The sequence below is a fragment of the Psittacula echo genome (genome assembly GCF_963264785.1).
Source record: "Psittacula echo genome assembly, chromosome: 6".
NCBI lineage: Eukaryota > Metazoa > Chordata > Aves > Psittaciformes > Psittacidae > Psittacula > Psittacula echo.
This window is the reverse complement of record NC_137743.1, coordinates 45,830,316-45,846,047: the sequence shown is the minus strand read 5'-3', so window position 1 is coordinate 45,846,047 and position 15,732 is coordinate 45,830,316. Positions and strand designations below refer to the sequence as shown.

The following is a 15,732-nucleotide window of genomic DNA, read 5'->3' as shown; positions in this document are numbered from 1 at the left end:
TTCTCAACTCACACCCCGCTCACAATCAAGCACCTGCCCAAAAGGGTTGATTTTTAATTTACAGTATTTTTATTGCGTCCAAACGAACCCCAGAAATTCTCCCATTCTAAGGCAGTTTTGGGGCTCACCCCTCCCTCCCCACACCCCCGGGTTTTGGGAGAACAGTGTTTTACCTCTGCCCCGCCAGGAGAAAGCAGCAGAGGACCCCCCTGCACCCCAACCTACACAAATTCCCCATGGAAAGGGCGGGAGGTGCTCCCCTGCGCCTGCCAGCGGCCCCGCAGTGTGCACAGGGGCTTGCCCTCCAGGCTCTCCAGCTCAGGGAAGCCCAGCTGGTTCAGGATCTCGTAGACCCCAGCCACTGCCGCCACCTGAAAGCAGAGGGAGAAGAGAGATTTAACTCCCCTGGCATCCTCGGGATGCTTTTGCTACCTCCTGGGTGAAGACGCATGGGGAAGGTCCCCAGCATCTTCCCAGATCCAGGTACCCCCCTACCCTCCCACCCCAGCTTTCCTTCACGGAACCGTTTATACATTTTATAAGCGTCTTCATTGCTGCTGGAGTCAGCCATCACAGGGTTTGTTGGCTTTGGCACCCTTCTGGCAAAAAGCTACAATGGCGCCTTGTTTTTGCTAAAAACGCAGGGATTATGCAGCGGGGAGGGGTGCTTTTGGGGTCAAAGGCTCCTTGTGTATCTGCAGGTTGGGTGTATATCCCCCCCTCCAGCAAATAAGGGGAACAGGGGGCTGTCGTGGATTAAGCCCAGCCAGTAACTCAGCACCAGCCAGCCATTCCCTCATAACCCCCCTTCCCTCCTCCGGGTGGGATGGGGGAGAGAATCAAAAGAATGTAAATCCCACTGGTTGAAATAAGAACTGTCCAGTAACTGAAGTATAATAGAAAACTGCTACTAATAATAATAATAACAGAAATAATAAGGGGAGAGAATATAAAAGGGGAAAGGAAAAAAAACCCAATAAACAAAAGTGATGCACAATACAATTGCTCACCACCTGCTGGCTGACACACAGCCCTACTCGAGCAGCAATTTCCTATGCAGGTCCCTTGACCTTACTCTGGTTTATGGCAAAACCAGCCTTCAGAAGGATTTGGATTATTTTCTCCCCTTTCTCAAAGACTTCTTCCGCTGTATCACCCCACACAATAATGCCATCAATGTATTGCAGGTATTCTGGAGCTTGCCCCTGCTCCAGTGCATTCTGGATCAGTCCATGGCAGATGGTAGGGCTGTGTTTGCACCCCTGGGGCAGTTGGTTCAAAGTGTACTGGACGCCCCTCCAAGTAAAAGCAAACTGTGGCCTGCACTCCCAAAGGGATTGAGAAAAATGCTTTGGCAGTATCAGTCGTGGCATACCACTTGGCTGCCTTTGACTCCAGTTCATACTGAAGTTCTAGCATGCCCGTCACGGCAGCACTCAAGGGTGGTGGGACTTCATTCAGGCCACAATAATCTACCGTTAGTCTCCGCTCTCCATTAGACTTTTGCAAAAAGTCTGTTAAAGGGTGAGCAGGTCCTGCTGGTCACTCCTTGGCTCTCTAGTCCACGGATCAGCTTATGAATGGGAATCAGGGAGTCTCGACTGGTGCGATACTGTCGCCAGAGCACTGTCGTGGTTGCTATTGTATTGTGCATCATGTGTGTTTATTGGGGTTTTTTCCTTTCCCCTTTTAGTTTTATATTCTCCCCCCCTTGTTATTTTCCCTATCATTAGTAGTAGTAGTAGGTTTATGTTATACTTTAGTTATTGGACTGCTCTTATCTCAACCCATGGGGTTTACATTCTTTTGATTCTCATCCCCATCCCGCCCAGAGAGGGGAAGGAGGAAGGCGAGCAAACGGCTGCATGGTGCTGAGTTACTGGCTGGGCTTAAACCATGACAGGGGCAGACGTAAACCATGCATTAAAGATGCTGCATTAAAGATGCATTTAAACCCATGCATCCAGCCAACAGCAAGCATCACACATCTCCACTAAAAGATGATCCAGCCCCAGCCACCACCTCCTGTCGGGCAATATAAACACCAGCATAACCGAGATGCCAGGAAGGGCACTGGCCATCCTCCCTCCTTGCTGTGGCCCCTTCCAGCAAGATGGGGCAGGGGGGAAGGTGAGCAGAGCTGGCAGCCACCACTTTCATCTCCCGCCCAGCGGATCAAACATGCCAATATGAATTAGTAGTGCTGGCAGAGGCAAGCAAAGGGATGAGGTTTTTCCCACAAAGACAGGCACTGCCTGCTTAGCACCGTGCAAACCCAGGGACAGAAAAACTAATCTCTGCATCATAATAGAAACAAGTAATAAAAATAATAAAATAATAAAATTTAAATAATGAAAAAATAGTAAAAGACAGTGATAAGCATAAAAAACATATAAAACATAATAACATGATTCAAATTACTGTGTCCCCAGCTCTCCCTTCTCCCCTTTAAATCTCTTGTGCAGAATAACCCTCCAGGGAGCAGCACACATACTCCCTATGCCCCCCATCATTTGTGCCACCTCCAAAGTCCCTTTCCCAGGTCTGGAGCGTCTTTCTGCTGCAAAATTACACTCCCCTCCATGACTGAGTATAAAGCAACGTGCCCCAAATAAATTCACAGCCTACATCCCTCTGAGCAGGAAATACAGATAATTTAGGGTCTTTCACCAACCCTCCCTTTCATTTCTCAGCTGGTTCCCAATTCCCTCAGATGCTCAGTGTCTTCCATCCCCTGTGCCACCTGCCCCAGTAGGGCAAGGCTAAGCAGGGCTGCTTTTAGTTATTCTTTCATTTCACTCCCTGAACTGTTTGGCCAGGATACTGTACTTTGAACATGCTGCAAAGAAACCAGAGGTGGGCTTGGGTGCAAGAAGAGCCAGCCAAGCCAACCAAGCCAGGCAGAGGAGTCTGAGGCAGGGCTGGTTGGTGGTCTCCCAGCCCCAGACACTGCAATCACAACTGGCAGATGACAATAAACCCTGGGAAGCTCAAAAGAGGAAAAAAGGGCAAAGCTGAGATGGGAGAGCACCCCATCCATGTGGTAGGATACCATCTATCTGCAGTGACCCACCTGGCTTTCCATGAGAGCCACCAACCTGGTGATATGGGGGTTAATCAAGAACAAAGGGACACACAAGAAACCAAGAACAACCATATGGAAATCATATATAAAATAAGAACAGGGCTCTACTTCCCAAATGAGCAAGGACTTGGTGGCAGCTTAGGTGGGGAAAGGCTCACCTCGCGCATCCAGAGGCTGAAGGGCCGCTGCCAGGAGTCCTTCTTGTCAAGATGCAGGTAGGCATTGAAGAGGATCAGATAGATGTAGCGCTCCAGGTACTGCAGGCTCCTCAGCTGCAGCATCCGCATTTCCTTCTCATCCTTGCCCGACTTCCCCTGGAAGGAGAAACAAACTGGCTGAGATGCCTGTGGCACCTGCTTTGGAAATGCACCTGAGAAGCAGCTCCTGTACCCAGTTCTCATCCATGGTCCTGCCCTCCAATCCCACACAAGAGGTTTGGTGGTGAAGGACCCACGAGGACCTCTTGTGCTAGGGAAAAGCCATACATACTGCTACACACTGGTCCTTCAACACTATTATCCCCAAGGGAGCTCAGCCCAGGGTGCAGCCCCTACCTCACCTCCAGCTGCTGAGAGACGACCACTCTGGGGACAAAAATAAGCGTATCCTTCCAGCCCACTCCCACTGTGGCCTGGCAGTCCAGGCTCTCATTACCTTGTGGTTTCCAGCACATAAGAACTTCCCCTTTACCATGCAGACCTCAAAAATAGATGAGAGATTGCTGAATGTATGGAGGGGGTGTGCCCAGGAGCCAGGAACAGATGTCCAGGTGCAAACCATACCCAAAACCATGAGCTCTTGGACTGCAAAGCATTTCCCTGGGAAAACCCCGATCAGATTCAGCTTCCATCACTGAAGAGAAGAAGCCACAGCACCCACCCAGAGCCCTGCTCTGAGGCTGGTGACCATTGCACCTCCTATTACTAGTGTATATGCATATAATTATGCTTTTATTATAGCTATTATTTTAAGAACAGATAATCCCTGCAGTGATGCCCCTTCTGGGAATTAATAAATAATAAATGGGGAATAAACAGTCAGCCAGCATAAGAGCCCTGATCCCACAGTGAACCCCACAGACCATCCCCAAAGAGCAGCAAGTCCTTGCTCCAGTGTCAGCACCAACCCGCTCTCAGCAACAAGCCCACTCTACTTTCTCTAGGTCCTTCCCCAGCCACTTGTTGCCAGGGCACACAAACATTTCCACCACGGACATTTTAAACCACGGTTTGTTCAACCAACTTGTACCCCCGTTTGTGGCAGCAACAAGCAAGTGGTTCTGACCTTGAAAAAGGTGTCTCCTCAATATTTGCACAGCAGATCCTATTACTATTATACTATTATTTATCATGTTTTTATATGATTCTGTTTAGTTTTTATTGTATCATCCTATTATTTATCATTTGACTATTTCCTACTATTTAGTTTTATTCTATTACCTTATTATTTATATTATCATCTTCATATATTCTCCTATTTTTTTTCCTCCCAGCTAGGGGTGGGAAGGGGTAGGAACAAACCAAAGCAAGTACTAGAGCACCGTATCTTTCCCTCCTGCTTGCCCTAACCCTGCAAAGCATCTCTGGTCAGGCTCCCACAACTACAAAGAGCAGCATCAGCCCCACACACAGAGCAACCATGCCATGACACTTGCTGGTTCACCCAAACCCCATGCTTCTCTAAACACTAACCACGGCTTAATTAGAAGTCCATTAGGGCAATGCCTAGAATATACAATTCCTGTCATTCTCTTCAAGCTGCCCATCACTGGGGAAAAAATAAAATTTAAAAAAAAAAAATGAAAGCATTTCCACATGCCTCCCCTGGCCCAGCCAAATCCAACGGGATGGATGGAGCAGCCAAGAGGAAACACAAAATGCAATGATAAAAGTCTCCTCCTAGGACAGAGGGTGCAGGAGGAGCGGATGACTCCCCCCTTATCTCACTTTTCCACTGAGCTGCCAGGGTGAGTTGGATACAGCCAGCCCGGAAACAGGATACGGCCCAGGAACACCCATGCACTGGTCCTGACCGTAAAGAGCCAGGAAGAGGGGCAAGGAGGTCGTGGGAATTGTCTTCTGAAAAAAAACCACACCAGGAGCAGCCCGGCAAGACTACTCTGCTGAGCTTTTCCTCCTGGGACCCTCAGGGCTGAGTAGGGGCAGGAGGCAGCAGCAAGGCAGGGATCACTCTGGGTCACCGGAGAACATAATTAAATCCATAAGCAGGCAGCCGCTAGTTTGGCATGGGAGTTTTTAGCTCTGCAGCAGCAAAGGATGCAATAAAGTAGGTAAGACTTCCCACTGACTACACGGCCACCTCCCCATAATGCATAAAGAAGGGGAAGTAAAATTACTTATCCCAAATAATTTCACAGTAGCTATTGCTTTAAAGAGTCAGGTCCCCAGTGGTTTGTCCCACAGAGCTGAGGTTTTCTCTCCCAGCCCCCCCCAAAAAGCAGAGGACCCCATAAACCAGGAGGCAAAAGCCCAGGGAGCCATGGATGTTACTGGGTGATTAACTGCTTTTGTTTTCCTTCCCCTGGTCAATCATTCACAGTTGTTAATTGAAAACACGGGTCAAAGGCAGCTGTGGGCAAGAGCTACAGAAAGGCAACAGTGGAGGGGACATGGAGCAAACCATCATGGGCAGGGATGATGCTGAGCCCTGAGCTCAGCCTTTCCAAGGTCCCATGAAAGAGTGGCACAGCTTAAAAAAGGAAAAAAAAAAAATATATATATCCTCTCCCCCCCTTCGTCAGCTCCAGAGAAGCTCGCACATAAAACCGGGCTGCAGCCCACAGGCTCAGCAGGCCACAGGATGCTTCCTGAATGGGCAAGGATGGGTCCCTTCCCGAGCTCGGAGGAGCCTTCGGAGCCTCTGGGGCTGGGAGTGGAGCGGGAAGGAGCAGCCCTGCCCTCTGCCGGCTGCGGGACAGCGCCGGGAGGCAGGGATGCTGGGTGACATATGGAAGGGTGTGGGAGGTGGGACAGCGGGATGATGAAAGGGATGCAGGACAGTACTATATACCAGGCTGCTGAGTGGGATGTGGATGGCACCGACCAGGCGGTATGCAGGGTGGGATGCAGGATGGCACCAGACAGGCAGGACAGGATGCTGGCTAGGATACATGATGGCACCAGACAGGTGGGGTGCAGGATGGCAGAGGATGCAAAGACGGCACTGGGTGACCATGACCAAAAGAGTCCTGGCTCATCTCTGGTGACATGCCAGAAAGCTTCAGCCCAAGAAACCATCCAGCTTCAGCAGGGCTGGTCCCAGAGCCTGGCAGCACCCTCTGGAATTGGGTGCAGCAGACCAGGGCAGCCCCATGCCCACAGGGAGGAGGGCATGCTCACCTGCCGGTAAGTACAGATGATGATTTCTCGGAGGTGGTAGTGCATGGGTGTCATGGTCTCACTGACTGTGTCCAGAGCCATATCCACCTCTTTCTTCATCCGGTGACCATCAGGCAGGAGCTGGACCACCTTCATCACCACCTGGAGCATGGGAAAAAGCAGCAAGGGTTTTACCAGGTGCTTCCTCCCTGTGACCCTACTGCTCCATCCCTACCTGCAAGAGGACACAGCCCCTCCAAACAAGCAGCCATGGCTAAGGTAGCAAGGAATAGGCTCGGAGGGCGACCCTTAAAATAGAGTCAGGCCTAAGAACTCACCTCAAACTCCCCTTTGGTGTACTTGGCATCAGGCACACTCACGATTTCCTCCTCGCCCATCTCAGGGATGCCCTGGGACAGTCAGAGGGACAGGCTGTTAGCGGCTGCGCACCCTGCACCATTCATGCTGCCCAACAGCTTAGCAAAAATGCAGAGCCTGAACCCAACTCACCAGGATCTCAGGCATCCCTCACCTCCCACGTGCCTGGGCAGAGAAGACCAAAATTTACCCCCACCACCCACTCTGCAAGGAGGGAGCCAAATCTCTCCTGCCTTTAACCCTTCATCCTGGAGTGGGAGCTCTCAGTCAGAGTAAAGGCTCACCAGAGAGGTACCCTCCCTTCTCCTGAAGCAAACTGGAGGATAGGCGCAGCAAGATGCCAACATATAGGCAGTCACCCCCTTGCAGCCCTGGCCTCACCCCTGCCTTCCCCCCCTCTCCTTTTAACCCTCCCGCTGTGCAATGACTACTGAGCTTCCCCAGCAGTCCGCGCTCCAGCCTGAGCCCAGGGAAAGCTGCAGACCCACTACGCACATTGAAGTGCCAGAGGGTGAGGACACCAATAACCATGGCCATGGTGGTCCTGCCCCGGCCACTGGAGCAGTTGAACACGAAGGCTGCCCGTGAGTCCTCAGCCAGAGCGCTCTTCATCACCTCCAGCAGCCGGTCAAAGTCCTGCCGGGGATGAAACCAGGGTTTTTTTATCAGTGCAGCCCACCATATGTTGGCACAGGCTGCACCCCTGCCCTCCCCATCATGGCATCTCACTTATCCTACAGCCACCAGACTAAAATCCTTAACTTCTTGCTGCTGGATCCAACCCAGCAACCTCCCCTCCATCGCTGGCAGGCTGAAGGCACTTCCCAGGGACCCTTCTCTGCCTCAGCAAGCACCCTGCACCAAGCCTGGGCACACCACCCTGGCCCAGCGGGCACTGAGCATCCACATGACATTCACCCCGCAGCAGTAGGAATGGCTTGGGAAGGAGGCAGTACCATCCCATCCCCAGGGTACCTGCTCCTTAGGAGCACAGAAGTCAGGGATGGGGATGCGGCGGTAGGTCAGCCCCTGGCAGGCATTCTTCTGCTGGCTAAATATATCCTGCATGGTCAAGCAGCTCTTGAACATCTTCATCTGCTTCTCTGCCTCCAGGTACACCTCCAGCCACTTTTGGCACTTCAGCAGGTCACCCTTCAGGGTAGCCTCTAGTTTCTGCAGAGGATGGAGAAACCCTCACCGTGAGACCCGCTCCTGTTATTTTTATTGGGGGGTGTGTGTGTGTGGAATTTTAATTACTTTAATTATTTTTTTAGATGCAGGCTGAAATCCCTCTCAAACACCCACCAAACTCAAAACCCCAACCAGGTCCTAGACATCACTCCTGCCCAGCACCTCCATCCCCACATGCTTGATGGGAACCTCAGGAGCCTCATCTTCCACCACCTCAGGGCAGCTCCTCCACATGGTCACGCTGCTGCTGGCAGCCAAGCTCCTCGCTGCTTATCTCCTCTGGACACCAAGCTGGGAACATCTGCTCTCCCCTTTCCTCGGGTGCCTTTTACCCTCACTTTTAAGCCACACAATAAATTCTTTGGGGGAGGATCTCCACTTTGCTCTGTTTTTGCAAACTCTTACACAGTGACAGCAAAGTCAGGACTCTCTATTTTTGCAGTATGATAAAGAGCAGGTCAACCACCCAGTTTTCCATCAGTGGGTCTGTCCCCAGCCTCCAGCAGACACGGAGGGCACAAGCTAAGTATGGCATCCAATATGACCACTGCTCCTCATTGCCAGAACTAAAAGAATGCAAAACCAGAAGAAGCAGCTCCAGGGGCTGAGAGACTATCAAAGCCTATGGACATGGCCCATGAGGGCTCTATGGGAGGGGGACATCTGCCTTTTCTGGATGGGCAGGAACCTCCATGCACAAAGCATCTCCCCAGTGGGCAAGAGCTCACCTCCAGCTGCTGGGGTGATGCACTGGGCACAGGGATCAGCTCTTCCAGGTGCCCGGGCTCCCGCAGTGTATAGATCTGCTCATTCCCCTCCAGGACCACTTCTTCCCGGAGGTTGATCCAGACGATGTGGGCGTGCTTTCTCTTGGCATCTGTCAGATATCTCAGGACGCTCCCCAGGGTCTAGGCAAAGGCCCAGGCAAGGATGATGGAAGGGCAGGGAGCCCATTACAAGGTTAGAGATAGGATTAGCGTGCTTCTTACCTTGGAGCTGGGCTGCGCAGTTCCATAGATAGGCATCTTGGGCACCCGTCGGAAGTTGGCCACGCTCATCTCCTTGGCAGTGCTCAGCACATCCGGACAGAAGCGCTCATCTGCCACCTACAGCAGAGCAAAGCCTGGGCAAGGGGTGCACCCCCCAGCTCTGTACCTGCCCCTTTCCCACTCATGGGTTTGCAGAAATGTTACCAGCACAACACAGCCTCTCACCCATACTCCTGCTCAGAAGCCCCCAAACCTTTCCAGCACCAGCAAGCCAGGGCTCAAAGCCACACGGCTGCATTCCAAAGGTGGGAGATGCTCTTCTTGAAGCAAGACCATGCCAAAGCAGCAGCAAGCCACCAACAGCTCTGGCCTCCTTCACCCAGCCACAGCCAAGGATCACTAAAACACAAAGCTGCAGCTAGGCTAGCAGCTTAGGCTTGCATCATGGGGTGCTCCAGCATCATGGTACCCTGGGTCTGAGGGGCCAGACACATCTGTGTGCACAGGGGGTCTCTGGCCATATGTCCATCCTTGCCAAGGATGCCAGCAGGACATGGACCCCAGACCCCAACAGAAACCTGGAGACCCCAAGACTCAGCACCTGCCCTACAACAGGGAAGCCCCTTTGCTTCTCCCACCCCACCAAACCTCTTTGAGGACGAGCATCCCAGGAAAGTGCTATTCAGGGGACAGTGAGGAGCAGCCATCCCCATCCCTACATCCATGGGAGGTACTCACCAGTACTCGTGTCCCCTTGGTGATGAGATCCCCAGTAATGGTGAGCTCCGATGAGTTCATCTCCGCCTGCAGCCGGTAGAGCTCAGGATGTCGGCACATCCACCTGCTGAAACTGAGGGCAAAGCCCAGGGGGTACTGCCGGCGGGGGGCCGGGGAGGGACACGCTGTCAGCCTGGGCTTGCACCCCCTGCCCAGATGCAACCCACAACCCCATCAAGAAAACCCACATTTGCTTAAGAAACTCAAGAGGTGGAGAGCCCTTCCCTCCCACCACACGTGGAAGCCAAAACAATGAGCAAAGGAGGGATTTTTGGGTTGGTGGATTTTTGTCTTTACCTGTTCATGAATGTAGTAGTTGAAAGCAATTAAGTAGAAATAGCGTTCGAGGCTCTGCAAAGTCCTCTGGAGAAAATACTCTTTGGTACTGTCCCCCTGAAAGCAAAGGCAGGTGGGATTCGTGGTGCCCAACGCCAAACAGTCCTGAGCCCTAAGCAGACCAGAAGGCTGGGGAAAAAGCCCTACACACACTTATTTGCAGCTGACTTGGAAAAGAGACAAGCAACCAGCAAACAGGACCGACGCATGTTTTTTATGGAGCAGGTTTTCTGGAGGGAAGAGGGGAAAGACGGGCAAAAATGCCACTTAAGCTGTTCAGAAGGTTTTTTGCGTATTCATGCTAACTTCACCAAGCTGTTTGTTTGGAAAGAAACTACTTCCAAATGAGAAGGGGCTGGGAAGGGGAACGTACAAAACCCAATCTGGAATGTAGTGTGGGTTTTGGTTTTCGGGGTTTTTTTGTTTTTTTTTTTAATGAAACATTTCAAGTTTTCCATATTAAATGATGCTTTAAAACATAAATTTGCATTTCAGCTCAAACAAAATCTTCCCTTTAGGCCAAGGACAAACCGGGAGCAGTTCCAACCAGACCCAAGGGGAGCTGCTGTCCCAGGGAGATACACTGTCCAGCTGCTAACCAGAGACTCAGACCTAAGGGGAGGGGGGTGGTTAACACAAGGTCCTGCCTGCATCCCAGCCACCTCCAGAGCCTTCAGGGGAGGTGCTTGGGCAGCAACATCCCTTGGGAAAGGCATCCCCTTACTAGCAATGCCATGGGTAGGGATGAGGGAAGCTGGCTGGAGACATCACCTCCCAGCCCCATGCACTGGGTAATACAAGGAATGGTTAAGGACCTCTCAGGGACCCCATTTGCCTTCAGAGCCCAGCAGAACTCACCAGGACTCACTCCAGGGTCAGCATCTCATGGAGGATGCAGACCCCTAAATGATGGGTGACACTAGACAATCAAGAGCAAGATGAGCTTATTAAATAGAAACATAAGCCACGCATCCTGTAACAGCCTCCATTTCCAAGAGCCTCCTTTTTCCTTCATGCCCAGAAGCATAGTAATGCCTATGCAGCTGGCTTCAAGCAAGCACTCTTCTTCATCTTCACCACCATCTTCCCAAACCAGCCATGTGCCCAGCACAACTATCTCCTCCCAGGGATGCAAGCTCACACCCTCAGGATTTTCCACAATTCAGAAACCACATCCACACTGCCTCAGGGCAGGGTTTTGTACATCTGAGCATCCTATCCAATAAACTAACCCGCAATGCTGGCAGCAGTAAAGGTGCACCCAGCACAGGACCCACGAGCATCCTTGGAGAGCCTGTCAGGAGCATCCTTGGAGAGCCTGTCAGGAGCCCACTTCCCCCAGGGTACAATGGAAAATCCTTTAAGATGGGGCTGTATACATACGGAGATTGGCCTGGCAAGCGGGGTTTGTCCACCTCTGACACTACATGGCTGACACATGAATATTCACTTGTTCTCGAAAGAGAAATCCGGCCCGCTGCCATTTATCAAGAGGCAGAGCAGAGGTCTTTGCTCTGGAAACTCAAAACAAAGCCAGGTTTGCAGACAGCACCGGCGGCGGAGTGGCACTTCTCCCCAGGAGCTTAGGTTCCTGTAGTCTCACCCAAGTTAAATCTCTTAATATTCCCACTTAAATAGGCTTCTGACAAAAAGGGAGATGATCAGCTCATGTGTCAGCCATAGAGAGCTGAGTACCACCGGGATCCGGCTGCAGCTCAGCAGCCCAGGCCAGGATACACCTACCCCTCCAACACCATCACTTTGGGCCTTAAATTTCTTCTTTTGTCCCCAGCACAGGGCAGAAAACCACAGTCCAGCATGACATCATTCCTCAGTGCCCAGAAAAGCATTTCCTCTCCCCAAAATCAAGTGAGGCTCTGCCAGCTCAGCTGGCAAAGTCCCTCAGTATCACCTGCGGCCCCTCCAGCCCTACCAAGCCCAGGCTGCTTTTTCAATGGCCAAGCATCAGCCCCTCTCCCCTCCTCATCCTCTTTCCTCCAGCACATTTTCCTGGCCCCCTGCCATTGTTTAAACCTGCTCTCACTCCATGTACACTTCAAATAAACACTCCTCATACGTAATTTACGGCAGTCCCCTAGCCGTTTGTTTCCCCAGCATCCAGGATGACATAGAGCAGCCTTTCCCAGCAGGGAAAAGTCAAGGAAAGGCTTCGAGGCAGCAGGAAAATCCTGTGCCCAAGCTTCCCCAGCTATACACAGACTGCCTACTATCACATGAGCAGCACCAAACATACCCAAATTCACCCTAAAAGGGGGCAGGGGTGTGGACAAGTGTGCGGTATGCCACTAAACACCAATAAAGTGGAAGGAAATGCTTTCTTTTCCCATTGTTTAATCCTTTTTCACGGTGTTTTTGTGCTCCAGCCTCTTTGCTTTGGATGCACGGCACCTGTTTTCAGATTGCCCTTTACAACCAGTCCCAGCACTTCCACTCCACATTCAGCAATAAATGGGAAAATTAACCTCCAAAGAGGCTGAGATAGGGGCAGCACTTCCCCTTAGAACAACCTCCCTCCCTCCATCTGCTGCCTGGTGAGGACCCCCAGGTCAGACAGGGGAGACCACGGCTTCCCAGCATGGAAAACCACCCTGCTGACTTTTCAAAACAAAGGGAAAGAAATCTGCAGATAGAAAAGCATGACCTTGAGAGATTACATTTGCAGGAAAACCTCTCAGCAACAATCCCTCCCAGCTCCTGAGGACTTCTACCAGCCAGGCTGGTATCAGCTTTTCACTTTCAGACCTGGTGAAAACAGGGCATGGGATATTATTCGCCCCCAAGGTCATCTACCACAACCAGCAGCAAAGCCCAGAACAGCCAGCTTTCCCTCAAATCCCAGCCTGCTCTGTGCTAGGGCTGTAAAACAACCTGGGGGGGGGGGGTGTAAGGGAAAAAATTAAAAAAAAGGGAAAAAAGAGAGAAGCTCCGCAACCTTCCAGGTCTGACATCGCTGGGAAGTTTCCAGCTCACAGGAAGCTTTGGATTTCCAGAATTTACATTCTTCTCATCCCCACGCAAAAGCAGCTCAATAAATTACCCCATGCAGGCAGCCTGCCTCCGGGCAATCCTTTAATTAACATACCTGGATCTGATAGTCCTCCCCAATCCCTTCCAGCTTCTTCTTGTATTCATAGATGGCTTCCTTCATGTCATGCATCTCCGAGCAGCAGGTGATGGCACCATCCACCTTGCGAGGAGCAAGCGGAAAGCTGCTCAACAAACCCCAAATTAGGGGGAAGACCAACTTTCCCCTCTCTCATCCACTGTGAGAGGGATTTTGCTGGCACCCCCTTACCTCCTCTACTATCTGCTGGCCTTTGGGGACCATCTCAATGAAGGTCTGGATGACCCGAAGCCTGTCCCTGGGGGATGCTTTAGGCAGGTGGGGGAGACTGGGGTGGAGAAGAAAGAGATCAAACCAGCCCCAGAGGAACAGGCGTTCCCCCAACCCCGGCCCCAGGGGCTGCGTCACTTACTCAGGCTTCTGGGCAGCTCCTCGGTGGTGGTGGAGGATGAGCAAGCCCATGGCCATGGCCAGGTTGGTCCTTCCCACGCCGGTCTGGCAGCTGAAGAGCAGCGCTGGTGGGGGTCTGCCAGGGTCCCGCAGCAGCAGACTGGGGCTCTCCTAGGAGAGGGGACAGAGGGATGAAGACCACAGACACATCCAGGAGAGACAGGTCTGCCACCACAATGGCCAGTGTGGAGATGACAGCTCTGCCCAGGCACAGAGGGGTGAGAGGCATCTCCCCTTCACTCAGGGAATGGTGTGTATGGCCAAGGACAGCTCATTTATCCCAAACCCATGAACGGAACAGCCACCTGCACAGGGATGATAGGAGGTGGCAAGTGATGGTCATCTCCAGCCAGGGGTAGGGATAAGCAGCTGAACAACAGAGGTTTCTCCAGCAGGGTCTACAGCAATGGGAACGGAATGCAACCGCAGGCACAAGCATCCCCTAACAGGCAGTGTAAAGCCAAAACCAGAAGATGTTGCTCCCAGGGACTCACACTCCCCGATTAGTGCACTTGCTCAGGCAGAAGAGAAAATCCCAACCCAAGGTGGCCCCACGGACCAGGCACTTTTCTTAAGCTCACCCTGAGGAATTGGATGAAAGTGTCAAACTGCTCCTCCAAAGGGGCTCCCTCAGCAGGCAGGGGCAGGCGGTGGTACCTGGGAGCACAGGGACAGCCCTTGTTAGGAGGAGAGGGACATGGCTGGGGCTTTGTCCCCACCACCGTGAAGGACACATGGCTTAAAAGGTTATCACAAGCTCAGCTTGCAAAAGCAAAGCCGCCAACCACACATGAGGAGGAAGAAGAAAGAAAGCACCTGTAGGAGGGCAGGAGGAAGATGGGTCTGCGGTAAACCTCCTCTGTCACCTGGATGTCCTCCTCGCACTGCACCCGCACAGTGTGGGGCTCATCCCGCAAGCGCTCAATGTCATTGTAGACATAGTAGATGCTCTCGCTCAGCTGTGCAAAGTCATGGATCTGGAGGAGATGCGGAGCCCCATTAAGATCCATGGGGCGCCCACCACCTCCGACAACCCACCCCACTCACCTCCCATGGGGTGATGACCCCGTCCCATCCCACCTCACCTCCTTGCGGATGGCCAGCTCCAGGCTCTCTGCTCGCATCCCCCGCTGCAGGCGCTGGAGGTTCTCATGCAAGTTCTCCTTGCCCCGAGGGGTGTAGGACACGAAGTCCCCCTCCAACCGCAGGAAGACCACAGGCTCCTCACGGACGCAGAAAAAGACGCACTCCTGTGAAGATGAGGAGAGGCTGCCCAAAAGCTCTCTTACCTTTTTCCACCCCAGTTTCTGCTCTCCCACCAACCTTGTGGCCCTCTCTCTGCAGCTTCTGCAGCACGAGCTTGAAGCCGTTGAGGCTGGGTTGTCCCATGCCGAACACGGCATAACCTCCTTTGGCTTGTCGGAAATTGGGAGCGCCACAGCTGCCAGTAGTGTTCAAGACATCTAATTTGCCATATACATCCCTGACCATGAAATATTTCCCCTGCAAAAGAAGATGGGCAGAGAGAAGATGGGGAATAAGTGGATTTGAGCAAGCAATTTGAACGCAGCTGCAAAGAAAAGTGGCTTTTTCTTGGTTAACTTCAAAATCAGCCCCAAAAAAACCTGAGGTCACCAAACCCCAGGCTAAAATGAGTTTGGCGTGGGGTGGTGATGATGCTCACCTGCACAAGGTAGTGTTCCAGCGTGGTGTCAGAAATGCGTCCCACTGTGTAGTTGGCCTTCAGCAGGTCATCGTGGATCTGAAACTCCTCCCTGCAGTTGTACCTGCAGAAGCCACATGCGGGTGGATAGAGTTAAAAAATAATGGATAGGTAAAGAGTAAAAAAAGCAGTATATAGGGAAGAGGGTGCAGAAAAACAGAGGTCTGGAGTTGCAAGAGGCTGCCAAGGACTTACGTGATGACCACAGGTGCCACTTTGTTGGTGATGATGGACTTGGCCTTGCTGTTATGGAACCCCAAGGTCTGGAAGGAGTGGATGCTGAGGGAGCGCTGGTCCTCCATGCTGCCGTCGCCCGGCACCCTGCTCTCCAGAGGGGATGCCGAGACTGCCTGCTGTGCTGCACTGGCGGTCGTACCCAT

The 15,732-nt window shown here is 52.2% G+C and overlaps 1 protein-coding gene across 1 annotated transcript; it reads right to left on the bottom strand.

Annotated features, from left to right (window-relative positions):
- Window positions 1-221: 221 nt before the first annotated feature.
- On the bottom strand, window positions 222-15,732 carry PALD1 (phosphatase domain containing paladin 1; the record flags this gene model as incomplete). Its single annotated transcript, XM_080620868.1, has 19 exons — window positions 222-371; window positions 3,244-3,399; window positions 6,445-6,585; window positions 6,762-6,833; window positions 7,297-7,437; window positions 7,777-7,974; window positions 8,721-8,900; window positions 8,982-9,098; window positions 9,720-9,854; window positions 10,056-10,151; window positions 13,198-13,302; window positions 13,411-13,507; window positions 13,592-13,740; window positions 14,211-14,286; window positions 14,446-14,606; window positions 14,715-14,879; window positions 14,953-15,132; window positions 15,314-15,416; window positions 15,548-15,732. The coding sequence occupies 19 exons, from the start codon at window positions 15,730-15,732 to the stop codon at window positions 222-224; spliced, it is 2,607 nt and encodes an 868-aa protein (XP_080476994.1).